The sequence below is a fragment of the Amyelois transitella genome, chromosome 17, assembly GCF_032362555.1.
Source record: "Amyelois transitella isolate CPQ chromosome 17, ilAmyTran1.1, whole genome shotgun sequence".
NCBI classification, from domain to species: domain Eukaryota; kingdom Metazoa; phylum Arthropoda; class Insecta; order Lepidoptera; family Pyralidae; genus Amyelois; species Amyelois transitella.
In genome coordinates, this window is record NC_083520.1 from 4,445,551 (window position 1) to 4,461,743 (window position 16,193).

General features: G+C 33.8%; 2 protein-coding genes across 15 annotated transcripts in view; both read left to right on the forward strand.

The window, feature by feature from the left end:
* The window catches only part of LOC106143408 (dual 3',5'-cyclic-AMP and -GMP phosphodiesterase 11), a 175,776-nt gene extending 169,671 nt beyond the window's left edge, over window positions 1–6,105 (forward strand). For all 14 annotated transcript variants that reach the window (XM_060949020.1, XM_060949024.1, XM_013345474.2 and 11 more), the window contains 6 exons: window positions 300–554; window positions 908–1,017; window positions 1,345–1,533; window positions 1,977–2,205; window positions 2,569–2,652; window positions 2,814–6,105. In XM_060949020.1, the coding sequence (XP_060805003.1) occupies window positions 300–554; window positions 908–1,017; window positions 1,345–1,533; window positions 1,977–2,205; window positions 2,569–2,652; window positions 2,814–3,149 (1,203 nt within the window). In that variant the 3' untranslated portion in view covers window positions 3,150–6,105. The remainder of the gene's footprint in view (window positions 1–299; window positions 555–907; window positions 1,018–1,344; window positions 1,534–1,976; window positions 2,206–2,568; window positions 2,653–2,813) is intronic.
* Window positions 6,106–9,965: 3,860 nt separating this feature from the next.
* Window positions 9,966–16,193, forward strand: part of LOC106143441 (long-chain-fatty-acid--CoA ligase 5) — a 43,598-nt gene continuing 37,370 nt past the window's right edge. The window contains exon 1 of the mRNA XM_013345531.2: window positions 9,966–10,113. Coding sequence (XP_013200985.1) covers window positions 10,104–10,113 — 10 coding nt within the window. The 5' untranslated portion in view covers window positions 9,966–10,103. The remainder of the gene's footprint in view (window positions 10,114–16,193) is intronic.

The following is a 16,193-nucleotide window of genomic DNA, read 5'->3' on the forward strand; positions in this document are numbered from 1 at the left end:
TATTATGTTATTACCTACCTTTTTTGATTCTAAATATTTTTTTATAGAAATAAAGATGTACAGTTTATATTTCCGTTTAGTGTTGTATCAGTTGTAATGTCAATGCATCATCTCCGGGAATCGCCTACGCCTACTGTTCACTGTATCAAAAATCTCAGATTCTTAACTTTTGCCTCGGACGTTTTTTGTAAATACCTAGGTCCTAGGTATTTACAAAAAACGTCCGAGATAAAATAAACTTACTTTAATGGTTTAATACTTGTATTATTTATAAATAGAACCAAAATTTCTACTTCTAGACACTACGAATACCATCATCAGTCCACTTCAGCCTCCACGAATTAGAGTTCGACGACATCGACCTCACAGACGACGATACACTCCGGGCGTGTCTGCGCATGTTCCTAGACCTCGACTTTGTGGAGAGGTTTCACATAGATTACAGCGTCCTCTGCCGGTGGCTGTTGAGTGTTAAGAAGAACTACCGCAATGTAACGTACCACAACTGGAGGCACGCGTTCAACGTCGCGCAGATGATGTTCGCTATACTAACTGTGAGTACGACAGGAAAAGATACTTCTCCTTGCATGTCGACTTTGGCAGATCATATTTGCAAAGAGCAGAATTTTGTGATCGATATAGCATCTTAATACTACCTCTCTATATATTTCTCATGGATGTCGTTAAAGGCGACAAAGAAAAACAGGCCAATTAACTTGCGATTCTTCTTATAAGCTATGGGCTAGCACCCTGTCACTCTTTGAATCTCAATTCCATCATTTAGACATACAGCTGAAACTGCTGAAAGTGGCCTTTCAGTCTTTTCAAGAATGTTGGCTCTGTCTCTCTCTCTTATATTCTTCATCACATTTATTTTAAACTAATATTAATTCGTTTTTCTTTTCAGGAAACTCAATGGTGGAAGATCTTCGGGGAGCTGGAGTGCTTGGCTCTGATCATTGGCTGCCTGTGCCATGATCTGGATCACCGAGGGACCAATAATTCTTTTCAGATCAAGTGAGTGTATGGAATATCATCTCTCTCTTTCTCTCTTAGTCGTAAAAACGTCGTTTTCATATTTAGCTAATGATTTCTGAGAGGGGTCATCTAAAGACAGAATACAAGTAATATTTGTCGCAAAATAATGGGCACTGATCTGGATCATTTCTTGGACAGTGGTCATAGGCGAACCCTGGGCACCTTCCTAAAAAGGACAAATATTATTAAATTTCCTACCGATTTTATTCTATTTACACGGAGAAGGCATACATTGTGCGTACCTCAGTCGCGGGCAAAGACTTATTTAGCTGTGTTTTTACTGTCAATGTAAACTTTATCTTGCAGAGCATCTTCGCCGCTCGCCCAGCTGTACTCCACCTCGACCATGGAACACCACCATTTTGACCAATGCCTCATGATCCTCAACTCTCCCGGGAACCAAATCTTGGCAAACCTGTCATCTGAAGACTACGAAAGGGTGGTCAAGGTGCTCGAGGATGCTATCTTGTCCACCGATTTAGCAGTTTACTTTAGGTAATTACTTTTTTATAGCTAAGTCTTCACCCCTATCCCATCTATGGTGTTGGTCCCGATTGCGTTTAAACTTCTCACCTCCTTTGATAAGAGCACCTAACACCTAGTGTCTTATGTGGTGTACCTATACCCACGATCCTGGAATGTATTGTCACGCTTATACGAAGCGACTCCCGTCTGAACTCTGCAACCTAGCAAGAAAACCTTATATAGATCATAACTACATATCCAGACGGGTAGCATGAATATGCAGGTTTCCAATGGTTGGCAATCAATCGAATGTAAGCACTTCTTCTTCCTGGCTTTACCATCACCATCACCGTTCGACCACTAAAACTTTAGTAGATATTCATGACATTATGAGACATTCATGAGTAGATGATATATACTCATGAATGTCTCATACCTGTCTGATACCATATAATCTGTCCTTTCAATTCTAGGAAACGCATACCGTTCATCGAATTGGTCAGCAACGAGAGGGCAGTGACCCCGGCGTGGGGTGAATGCGAGGAGCGTCGCGGTCTGCTCAGGGCCATGTTGATGACGGCCTGCGATCTGGCCGCTATCACCAAACCCTGGCCCGTGGAGAGGCGGGTGGCGGCTCTTGTAGCTGGCGAATTCTTCAGGCAAGGCGATTTAGAGCGGCAAAACCTGAATTTGACTCCGATCGTAAGTGGATGTTTTTATATTTCTTTTTGCTTGTAAACATGCAGTGTTCCTTACTTGGATACCTATTTGATCAGCAATTAACTAAATCGTTTTTCCAAATGTATCAAGAACAAACAATTAAGGAACATTTTTCATGAGATTTTTTTCCTGTAATGTTAAGGAAGACCGCTCGCTTGATTTCCAAATGTCCATTAAAATAAATAGCGCTATCACACAAAAAATTTCATATAATTCTAACCAGGCATTCTTAAAATCATTTTTTGCACGGTTTGGATTGTCACATAATGCTTCCTTTTGTGGCCCACAGACCCAACGAAAATAAACACATTTATGCATTTTCAAATAATAATCCTTCGTTTTCAGGACCTTATGAACAGAGACAAGGAAGACGAGCTCCCCGCTATGCAAGTCAAGTTCATCGATTCTATTTGCCTGCCTATTTACGAGGTTTGCATTTTATTTTTACTACAACACGTTTTTTATAAGCAGCTAAACATGATCTTAATGGTATAAACAATAAGAATTTATCAGCGTTCTGAAAATATTTTGCACAGACATACAATTAGCAGAATATGGTTGTATATAAGTATGGCCTTAATTCATTTCAGGCTTTTGCTGTACTGTCGCAGGCTTTGCAACCGATGCTAGATCGGGTAAAGAGTAATCGCGCCCATTGGATCGAAATGGCCAATAATGGTGAGAAAATCGATTATAGTCTCGAAAAAGAAACTCACGAGAAAAATGATAAATCGAGTCTAAGTTCTCAAAATGTTGATGACACAGAGAACACGTATGAAGGTGATAGCAGCGGCGCTGTCAGTCTGTCTTCAGAGACCAACTCGAAGTATGACAATCTCGAGAATCCAGTCGTCGGTCTCCTCTGCAACAACGCCCTCGCGCCGAGAGAACCCAACAAGTTCTGTCAGTTACACGACTTAAACTAGTTTACGTGAGTAAATGACATTGTGATATAGTGAAACGCGTCTTAATTGTGGATTGCGTCCATTAACCTCGTATCTAAGGCCAATAGAGAAGCCAATTAGGATAATTGTAAAGTTCTCGTAGTTTGAGAAGCACAATTAAGACATATTTTATTATTTGTGATTTTGTACAGTTTACTTTTGCATTTTAGGATTTTATTTGATTAATAGCGTTTGTTTCTTTACACATTTGATTGAAAGTGAGTATGTAACAATTTGTATCTAGTTTATACGTAATGGTAGCTCGAGTATTACAATGAAATAAATTTATACCTAATGTCGATTATGTTGTGATATCATGTTATTTTAAAGTTTTTCACCCGCCGCCGCATTCACTCGTAACATGTCTATTGGTCTGAGTCCGAGGTAAGCAGGCACTGCACTGTACTCGTGCGATACAAACTGGTGATGTGTGATATTTGAGTAGTTACATGATTTAATCGAATTTGAAATTCATCTAACGCATGGCGTACCTATATGTAGATTCAGTGAGTTGTCATGATCATCGCACTATTTTTGTATACTTCATCCTAGATTTACATTTCTTTTATAAGTTCTACCTATAAGAAATTTAAAAGTATGTACCTAAATGATTGATTTACCTCATTCGTCTATTCCCTATTGAAATCATTTGTGTCATTCTTATCATGTAATGATACATGTATCGATTTCATATTATATTTTTTCTCCTATGAATATTCTAATCATAGTAGTTAAATCAGGGCCTAACTGTCGCCTCTTAGTTGTAACGATAAATTGACCAAAATACCAAAAAGTTTGAATAGAAGTTAAACTAAATTGTTAATTTGTTTAGAGTGTGGTTGTAGTTGTAATAGAAAATAGTACATTCTTTGAGTATTAAGATGATTAAATATATCATATTAATTTGTCTATAAAATTTATGGGTAAGAATGTTAACTTTTAGGGACGGAGAACACTTACAGCTTATTTGGTAGTTATTCTGCACTCAAAAAATATTATTGTCCGCTATACTTGCACGTATATACTTGTGTTTTACGTATCTAACAATGCAACCGAGAAATTATTACTGATCGAAGTAAAATTTTTAAGTCAAGATTAGAAAAACAATTGGAACATTGATACACCATAAGTCGTGTGAAGTAGATAATTTTATTCTAATAAGATGTACCTAACTGGTATCTCATTTATTTTTCCTAATAAGTACCTATGCCAAGATAATTTTGCACTAAATTATTCTTCGGGTACTATATGTTTGGCAATATTTTTCGTAAGTAGGTATTGCTTATAACAGCTCTTTTACTTACGTTTTATTATCTTATCACGTTTTTTTTTTGTTTAAAAACTGACGTTTTAATTGTTTGACTTGATTTCATATTATATGCCATAAACATAGTAATTTTTACGACACGACATGTTTGTAAATAAAATTTTATATATGACTAACAAATTGATTGGTTAGTACTTACTTTTTCCGATTACACGTGCTTCTATACTTTTACATGGAACTTATTGCCTCGCATCTTAAAACTGTATGTGACAGTTAAAACAAGTATAAATTAAGCACTTTGACTCAAAAGACCTTAATTGTTCATAGTTATGTATGTAAATATTTACAGGTTCTATGTATGTTAACTTACTCTTCAAAGCGTCGGAACTAAATTTGCCGTTACGAGGTTTATATATAATGCTCTAAGTATATACTTGGTTGTCATTTTGTGTAACCGAAGTTCAGTGCAAAAAATAAAAATTCTATGATGTATTTTTTCCACAAAAACAGTTACGGCACCAATATCCATTCCAGTTTATTTTTTGGTCCATATTTTTGTGACGTCCATTACATATTATACCCATTTTAAAAGTATAATATTGTCAATTAAAGTAGTCAAGTGTATACAATTACCGTAAAACCTTTATGATAATCGAATTTAAATGCTTTTTCTCAATATTAATGTACATTTTTCAAAACTGATACATTTCCGCAATATTTAAATTGCGTACAAAAAGTAATTTGCATCGTTGAATTTTTGCAAATAAAATTACAAATAAAAATTTCATCTATGCAAGTTATCTTATTTGTGGTTTCAAATTTGGGAAGAATTATACCTATCAGTTTTATAAATGTGCTATCTATTCTAAACGACGGGAGACATTCATTGTTAAGCCTAATATCGCTTACATTTTAAAATAAATTTAAAGAATTAATTATGGTTTAATACAGTAATGATTAATATCTCAAACTATAACTGGCTGTGTTTATTCTGACATTGCCTCTTCACGAAAAGTGTAAAATACCGTTCACTTTAAAAATAGTTTTAGCTTGCTGATTGCTCGATTAAAATTTACCCTGATGAATCTTGAGTTGAGTGTAAGCAAGTATTTTTTAATTGGTGATGCCAAACCCGGTTTCTAAACGACGACCATTTGCCTGTTCAAAAGTCAACAAAAATGTTAGATTGGAATATTGTTATTGAACTGATTCACTTGTTTTCAATCACTCATTTGAAAATACCTCTCTTCAAGCCAAATGAAAATCAAAATGGCTATTATAACTTCATCAGAAAAGCGATATTACCCATTACTGTATACATAACCAAGAAAAAAAATATATTTAATCTATTAAAAATTATATCCTTCTCTTTTCGTACAAGATTACGACCAATTCAGCGTAACAAAATTTTACATAAAAATATTTTGTAATTGAAATAATTCTCTCTATAAGTTAGATATTTACAACATGAAAAAATAATCTCAAATTAATTGTGGTAAACTATGTACAACACTAATATTAAGATTACTGTAAGTATTATTAGAAAGTAATTAGAGAATTAATAAATGTAATTCACAATGAAGAGCTGTATGGTGTGTGAATAATATGGAGGTTGTTTTGTTCCAAACAAAAAATGTTATTTATTTATGATTAAACAAATTTTGAAATACACACAGGTTTAATTTATTTAGAAAAGTTTCCTTGATTTCCAAGCTTCTTGAACATCGAAAGAGTAAGTAGGTACTAGTGGAGTAAAATTTCGATATTGATGAATTAGGTACCCTTTCATTTCTTGTCAGTTATCCCTTTCCGATAGACGTCGTAAAAGATGACTAAGAAAATAAGATTACATTCATTTAGTGCAAGCTTCCATGCTGGCCTGATAGCGAAGAAAAATCAAGTGTGCTGCTATTTTCCATGCAGATTGCAACAGTTATTCAAGGGCAAATAAACATGGGATTCTTCTTTTAGGCGATGTTAGCAACCTATTCTATACTAGTCACTATTTGAACCTCAATGCCATCATTATAGCCTTATTGCTGAACAAAGCCTTACAGTACTGGACTGTCGGTTTTGTCTACCCCGTAAGGGAAATGATTCTGATTGCACTATCAACTCGTTAAACGCTATGCAAGACCTTGAATAAAAAAATTCTACTGTATGGACGCTACGCAGAGGATTTTATATACATGAACTTTAATTTGGACCTATGTCACTCCCGGTCTTCAAATCCAATCTATACAACAGTGTACCAATGCTATCCCAAGTTCAATTTAAATAAGACTCAGCTAAACGTGACCTTTAAGTCTTTCTAAAACTGGGCTCTGTCTACCTTGTAAGGATAAAGACGTGATTATTATGTATGTGCAAGAATGTAAAACAAGAAACTTCAGGGCAAATAAGTATCTAATAAGAGGTATCGAGTTGGCAAAATTGACTTTATCGTAGTTATTTATTCGACAGTCACAGATCGTATCATCGAATGACATTAATCAACCCCGTCTATTATTAAACGTATTTAAAGTCTTCTCAGAATAGAACTGCATTCTCACATCTTAAACACAGTTCTGTACTGTACTGAACTTACTGAACAAAGTACCTACACCAAATTAAACACAGTTTACTCTTCAACAGCATAGAAAACCCGTTTCTGTTCCCGCCAACAATTCTATCAATAACACTGCGCATGTCAGCCTGATCGACTACCCTCTCTTTTTATTCCTTAAGGGGGTAAAAAGGAGCAACAATAACCTTACTAACATTACGCCTGCGCAGTACGACTATGCACGTCCATACGATTTGTGCCGCATTTTCTCGTATGCGTCAGTGTAAATCGAAACCTAGAAAAAATGTACAGTACTTATAGTTTTAATTAAATAACTGTGATTAAATATTTGCCCTTAAAATAAATCAATGAGTGAATGATGAATTTATTTGTTGTGTAGTTGTAATACTGTTGATTTTGGATACTTCAATTAATTGTGCTGTGATTAATGTGCGAAGATTTGTACCTAGTCTATTAAAGTAAGTAAAACAGTGTTTAATTAATTGATTTATACGTGATATAATGGTACTTTCTTTTTTATTTAATAAAAAATCTTCATTATAAGAATAATATCTGTAAATTGATTTTGATAGCTCCTACGTTATATCACGAAAATAATGATACCGTACCTAAATCAAACATGTAGATACATAATCTAGTAAGTACTTAGTTGATCAATTAAGTAACAGGCACACACACCATATATAAGGAAAATTGAAAACCTTTGATGAGTCGCGTGATCTATTTCCATAAGAAACATGGACCTTCAAATAAAGACTCTAAATCCTAGGCAATAGAGGCGCGCTTTCCCATAAATGAGTATTATCAAACCCATGGATCGATATGTAGTATCAAGTATTGTAAATTTTTAATACATTCTACGGTATCCTGTCTCTAGGTCTAACTTTAACCTGCGGCATATCAGTCGCCCTTTATAGATAACACATTACATACCTTTTTTATTATATGTATAACAACTTTTTCCAGTGAATAAATTTCTACTAGTTTTCAAGTGAATAGGTTTTATGAACAATTTTTTTACAAATACTTGCCTAAAGTATTAATACGAGCGTGCTTTAATTTTAATTAAAAGTAAAGAAAAATAATAATAAATGGTGTAACTGAAAGAAGGGGACACATACACGTGCCTGCAAGATGTATTAAACGTCGTGGTTGGTTGCAATTACTGCGCTTTACAAAGTAGCTTAACAGAACCACTGCTAAACAAAGTTCACATTCAAACATACCTATATTTATTTACGTATTTCTTTATATCTTTGAGGTATACAGACTATTGGGTCAGTCAAAACGCTCGTTCAGCTAGATACTCGTAGTTTATAGAATTGATCCCCTCCACAAATCATCCATGTTTTTTTACTTTACTTTTTGTTAGCTATAGGGATACTTTGCCTTCCTACCTATAAGGTCATATGTTAAAACGTCGATTCATTATTAAAATATCTAAAAAAAAGGAAATGGGAATACATAATATTATCTATAACTACCCCTGTGGGTAATACGTAGATACTATGTCTAAATGTATGTATCTGAGAATCGTTCCGACGAGAGATTTATAAAAAATAAATTTTGTATGAAAAATATGTCAATAGAGAATTGGTATCGTAATTCACAAAAAAGTTCTCATAATATAAAAGAAAGTATTTCATATACCTTTAGAAACCTCTATAAAAATATTTATCGGTCATGTCATTTTCTAACGTCAAAATTATAAAAGTGAATTTTAAGGGTTAAAAATATATTGATAGTAAAATAAATAAAAATATTAAAAATTGTGAAATGATAATGTTAAAAGATTTTTTGTTATAAAATTAATTCCTACCGATTCGTTTTTATTTTTACAAGTAATTATCTGTAACTTTTAAGTGTACTAAGTCTTCATAAACATGAATATCCTTAAATGCAACGATTGGAATATAAGAGGTATGAAATTATTTTTATCAATATTATAACTAAATCGACGAAATTGCATGAAACGATTGATAAATGTGGATGAAGCAAAATAAGTATGCGAGCAAGGATCATGTGAAGGAGAAAGATTAATTCCATTATGAAGCCACACAGCTGAACGTGGTCTTTCAGTCTTTTCAAGACTGTTGGTTCTGTCTACCACGCAAGGGATGTAGACGTGGCTATATGTATGTAATGTACCTATATAACAGAAAAAATCTAATATGCTGAAACTATTCTTTTTATTTTCGGTCATCTTCAATATAATGATTTCGTTGCGGTATACCTACCAATTATAAATTTATTTAGATGAACATCTAAAGGGTTGGGGCGATAATAAATCCAATTATGTTAAGATTTTCATACCTAATTAGTTACATTACAGTCATAAATTTAGATAGTGAATAAACTTTGAAACAAACATATCTTGCAATTGTCATGCATTGAGGTTATAATTACTGGAGTTCAATAAGATAATGTGCAAATAAATTTTAGAAACAATAAACAAAACCGGACTTTTTTTATTAGTTGTGACCCGCGACTTCGTACTCGAGAAAAAGTTGTATGTATTAACTGATCATTTAATCTGATTCTGATTAATTAATCTGTTAGGTACAGAGCCGAAAATTAATCTTAAAATTTAATATAAACTTTTTACAATAGGTGTTAATTGATAAAGAAACTAGTTTGCTTAAAACAAATATTGATTTAAGTACACATACCTAATCTAATTTATAAAGAAGCAATTGTGCTGTAAGAAAATTGTCAAATAGATTTAAAAGAGTTATGGCGTGCGGTTAATGTATGTTTGGTGCAGTAAAAACTGGACACCAACAGACTGACTCACATCCAAACGCTCTTCATTCATAAAAAGAATACAGGATAATGACCCCAGTCCTTGGTTTTCTTTGTTTACATCCAACGGTTAAAAGGACATCTGTTGCATTGTTTAATAATAATATAATAATGATATACAATTTCGCATGATAGTGCAGTACTTACCAAATCGTGTTATCATAACAGCTTTGGTAGCAGTACACAGCGGTCGTGCCTGAAATACGTTGTTTTTGCATCGATAAAAATAAGTGGTGCGAGTTAACAAGCATTTGTTTGTGTTTTCAAGGTTGCTGGCTGGATTGAGATCGGAACGGGCGATATGTCAAAACGTGAGTACCTACATCAATGTTTACATGTTTCTAAACCTGTAGGTATCTTTGTTGATAACACATCGGTCATTACATTTAACTACATGTTTGATCTTTCGAATCCTGAGTTAGCTACATTTACTGTAATTTTTTAAAATTTTATCTTTATTTTACCTGCAGTAAACAGAGGTGCTATGAACTTATTGCTATGCCTATTTGATGCACATTCAATCATTATAGAAGTATCTAATCTAATAGTTTTTAATAAAGAAGAAATAATGCATCATGGGAAGAAGGATAGAACAAGTAATTACGTGTAACGTAGAAATAAGAATAAGATACTGAGATAAAATATTGAAACGCTGTAATGAGAGATAAGATTTTGATGAAGATCAGTTAAGTACTTTATTGTTCTGTTTTTCGGGTTGATTTATGTATTCTACCTTTGACCCATATCCAGCTTCTAAGTCGTCACAGTAGGTATACCCCCAATTCCTATCACTTATCACATAGCACCTCCCTTTTTCATTACATTTTTTCTAAAACCCGCCACTTACATCTTTTTAAATTAAAAAAATAATAATTAAGTAGGTAGTCTTTCTTTTTGCACAGCCAAAAACTCAGACTTTCTTGCTTGAACACGGTGCATCGGTGAAAGTTGATCATTCATGGTCGTTGCTGCTTTTTTGAGAATGCACTCATTACGCAAGTAGGACAGCGAAATGTTGCAATTTTGAAAACATCACACATGGTGTGTATGTTTGGTAACTGTTATAATATTTGGTTCCATACTTTTTTCGTAATGAAGACTGTGTTCACCCAAAGGATAAAGAATAAAAAAAATACTAATAAAATAAATGGGAAAGTAACACTTATTTGTAATCTTGGGGCTTTATTTGACCAATCCTCATAAAATACGTGCACCCATTGTTACTACGCTAAACTCCAAACTATGTAATGAATGTGCACATAATGTCCTTATTCACTATCCTTGGGAAAGAGATGGGAGTGGTAATGTTTTGCTAAATTGCCGGAAACCACACGGCATAAAAATAAAAACGCTGACAATCTTATAATGAAATAAAGTAATTCTGTTCAAACAAAATACCTACATAGATATGTAAAATAAGTTGTTTGTTGATAGACGAGTTAGTATAGGAAATATTATTCCAACATTGTCCTCTAACCTTGGAATAAAGATAATGACCGGTTATTTAATAGTGATCAGTAGCATTTTGAAAAAAAAATGTCCCTATCATTTCGGATCCAAAAGACATCATCGTCATATCAGCCGTAGTCGATGTCTACTGCTGAACATATGCGCCTCCCCCAATGATTACCATCTCACTCTATTGGAAGCAAATAAATAATTTTTTTTTAATATATACGGGACAAATTACACTGATTGGGTTAGCCTCGAAGTAAGTTCGAGACTTGTGTTACGAGATACTAACTCAACGATACTATATTTTATAATAAATACTTATATAGATAAACATCCAAGACCCAGGCCAATCAGAGAAACGAACTTTCTCTGATTGGCCTGGGTCTTGGTGGTTGGGCCACTTCTTATCATGCCCTGGCCGGGATTCGAACCCGGGACCTCCGGTGTCACAGACAAGCGCACTACCGCTGCGCCATAGAGGCCGTCAAAGCAAAGCAACCTGCATCAAAAAACCAAAGACTGAAAGAGATAATAGACATATCAAGCTCCGTGAATAGACTTAGGAATTTATTTGCATTTCCTTTTTGTGCTTCGGTTAAAAAAGGTGATTCTTAATAACTTTACTGAATCACATAATAGCCTCGGCTGATAAGAAACTTTTGGCTAATCATATTTTTTCTTGTACGAAGGCGTACTTTTATGTTCAAAGGATACTCGTACCATGCAAATTGCATAGTCCGATTTATTTTATTTATATTAGAAGGATACGTGCGTGGTATTAATACCCACAGGCTCCCATTTTGTACCACCCACGTAGGAGATAAAAAGCTGTTAGTATTAGCACGTGTCGAAAAATGCTGAACAAATATCTAGACTTATTTATTGTGCAAGAGATAAATATATTGTGTTATGAAATAATTAAAAAGAGATTATATTGACATCAGACACTAAGCGTGGGCATATGTATTTAGTTACTTCCGGTACTTCTGCTCACGTGATACTATTTTAGTTTTATAGTAGTTACCAATACGAGTACTTATGTAGTTTCACATAACGTTCGGTTTTAACTGTACGAACGAATTAAAATTTTTAGATAGGGTTCAATTAAGCATAAGTAACTTTTTCTAATTTTCCTGAAAATTAAGTAAGTACAACCAAAGATTTTATTCTTTTCGACTCTATTTACAGGTAAAAATATACCTTCTGGGCGACCATTTATTTACTGTTTTCGTAAGAATGAGTTTTAAACCCTGCCCTAGGGCTGCTTCCAAGGGCTTTGCTCCCGTGGTAATTTCAGAATTAAAAGTACTTATTATGTTATTCCAGGTTATATTCTACCCGTTTAATAAGTTTTATCAATATCGGTCTGTAAAATTCTGCGTGAAATAGTAACAAACATTCATACACATCATTACAAACTTTCGCATTTATTATACGTAAACGAAGTATTTATTATGATTTTTTCGGCCTTTTTTCGCTACTACACTTTCGCTTATCCATGACGTCTTCCACATAAATAAAGTCTATTCCATATTTTTTATAACTAACTATGGAAATCGCTGTATAGTTAAAACCTGTTCGAGTAAGTTATTTCAATTAGATCTTCCGCCTGATCACAAAATCTATATTCTTATCTAAACTGCTCCTCATTCTCCTCACAGAACAATTAAACATTATATAGTAATAGGCATAAGTTATCATAGTGCTGTCATTCCTCGCAAATAGGTCACACGTTTAAATTACGAAAGAAGAGATAGCTAGATAGATATGTTGGTACATACTAGTTTAAACTTATGTTATCTACCGATATTTTGTAATATAATATTTAAGGACACCATAGGTACCTTACTGAAAGTATTTACTTATTTTTTATATAATATCTTTATATTATAAACTAGCTTAAATCCGCAGCTTCACCTGCGCGAATTTTAATCCACCTTCAAGCACTTATTTAGCGCTACTTACAAAAGAATACATGATTTTCGCAAATACCACTAACGAAAAAAATCGTACTACTTATAGTTTTTACCTGGATGGAAAGTCTTACGCACGACTGTTAGTATTATACTAGCTGAGCCCGCGACTTCGTCCGGAATAGAATATTCTTCGTCCGGAGTGGAATAGTTATTTTGGGCATCATTGAAGCCCTCAAGGATGAATAATTTTCACCGTTTTTTTTTTTCAATAAATGGTCTATTCAACGCAAAAATAATTTTTCCATTCGAACCTGTAGTTCCTGAGATTAGCGGGTTCAAACAAACTAACTCTTCAGCTTCATAATATGAGTATCTATAGATATACAAAAAATTTCAAGAAGATTCGTTCAGTAGATAACGCGTAATTGGACAAAAAAATAACAAAACAATACTTTCGCATCTATAATATTAGTTGGACATTAGTAAATGTTATTTTTTTGCCTTGTCTAGTGTTTTGACCTTGTCTAATGAAATATTGAATGTCGAACTTTTTTAGCGTCTGCACCCTCCAATAATAATTAAAGTGTGGGCGTTTACTGCTAGCTCGCTGGGGTGTAAAATGTCACCGATCGTTAAGTTAGGGGAGTCTAAACTAAACATTGTTTGTTCCATGTTATAATAATTGAGATATTTTTGTGTTGCTCGTTGAACTGGACACGTTTGACATTTTTACACATGCATACATCAAGCCTTTATCCTTTTCGGGGCAGACAGAGTTAAGGCCATAAGACTTGATCGAAGGTAATATTAGCTGGAAGGCTTAGTAATGGAATTGAGATTCAGAGAGTGACTGGTTGGCGCCCATCTCCTAAATAGATGACTTAGGAAAAACAAGAAAACGCTTAAAACTTGGTGAACTTACTTATTATTTAAGTACATAGTATTTAAAAGTACCACTAGGTATTCTACAAATGGCGAATAAGTTACGTCTGTGTTAGTAACTATTTATAATCTAATATATTTAAACGAGCAATTCTTGTGATTATTAAACGTTACCCATGATTCCAAGTTATATTTACAAACTACCTTATAATTTTTTATAGCAAAGTTGCAAGCGTACATTTTGCATCTGGCATTATAACAGGACATTTCAAAAACCTGTTCAATGTTTCATGGCAATGTTGCACATATGTATATGCATTTGCGGCTAACTTCTATGTACCTAATTGTTATTATCATTTTAAAACATTATTAAGTAAAGATTGTTAAATTCCGTTCGATTAATTAATGATTTCTTGTAATGTTTTAATCAAATCAACTCACCGATTAACAATAATTTTCTTACAATTCTCCTTGGTCACAACAGCAACACAAAGGAATATAGGTACTAATTACTGTTACGTATCCGCTTCTATTTCTTTTTTATCGTTTCCATGGCAGAATACTTTGAAGTCAGCTAAATCTGATTAATTTTTTTATATTTATTTGTCCCTTATTTATTTATTTCTTCCTGTATTATCATGACTGTGTATTGTCGTATCATTTCCATATTTTCGGTCAATGCACTCGCATGCACAGTGAAAGCGTCACAGTGCGACTCGGTCAGTGTGCAAGGGGTTTGTGTGTCACGCAACCGGACTCGCATGCATGCATATGCAGCGATAATTGAAGTACAGTCGATTACATATAAAGTTACTTTGCACGGAACTCTATGACGTGGGTATAAAGGCGAATATGCAGTGAATTTGGGTACGTTGGCTGTTGACTGACACTGTATGTCAGTCAACAGCCAACCCAAAATTTAAAAAAAGTAAATTATATGTTATTGCATATATTATTCTACCCGTTTCCCAAATTTCATGAAAATCCGTTCAGTAGATTTTCCGTGAAAGAGTAACAAACACACACTATAAATCCCTAAAACTTTCGTATTTATAATATTACTAGCTTTCACCCGCGGCTCCGCCCGCGTTTACTCCACACCACCTATACCTATGTATGCAAAATTTCTTATAGATTGGTTCAGTGGCTTTACTGTGAAGAGGGAACAAACAAAAAAAATCACTTTTGCATTTTTAATATTAGTATGGATTACGGAAAGTACTGAAGGACTGATTAGTTTCAAACAATGGCGTAATCGTAATAGTTTGCTTATAAATAAAAGCATTACATGCATATGTGCAGCATAAAAAGTCATTTCTATTTCTTTAATTAATTGTCATACTTAGCGTTAACTGCATCTTTGCATTATGTAGCTCAAATTAAAATACAAACTAGTCCATGAATAACAGCATGGTGATTCACTGTCTTCATCTAAACAAAAACAAGGTCGACTCAGTGTCCTGCCAAGTCTAATTATCAACTGAATAGATCAGTTTTGAATATACCATCTTGCTGGGTATGTAGGTAGGTGTAATCACTAAAACCTCATTTATTTAGGAACAGATGGATCGCATAAAAAAGAATACCTACCACCTCCCTATCGTAGCTACGTAACGGAGGCGGTACTTTTCTATGTCGCCCACTGTATTATTTCCCCAAAATTACTTAAAAGATTAGTTGTAATTTAAAATATGTAGTTTATAAAACGGAAAAAGGATAGAATACTTACTGGTATGTCATAATTTTGTCATTATCTTTTTCATGCGTTCACAAAAATACTTGATTTATTACATATTTTATATTATAATGTGTAATAAATCATGTTATTTGTATTATAGTATGACAATAACAATAATGCAAATGATCGGGTCTGTTTATTTTTTTAAGGAAATTCTGACACTGCTGCTACTGATCAGTATCAAATTATCTTTAAAACTTCTGTAGTCCTAGTAATAACCTTCGACCTGACTGTAATCCTTCCTACCCACCGCACAAAATATTCTAACCAACGACGCTGGAAACCGAAAATTCCCGTTAAGATTCTCTTAATTTCTATTTCTATAAATCGAAGAATCCCGCAACACCAAAAGAAGCATGAGATGCAGCGGTCATTGAACCTGATCCGGTCCTGCGCTAAA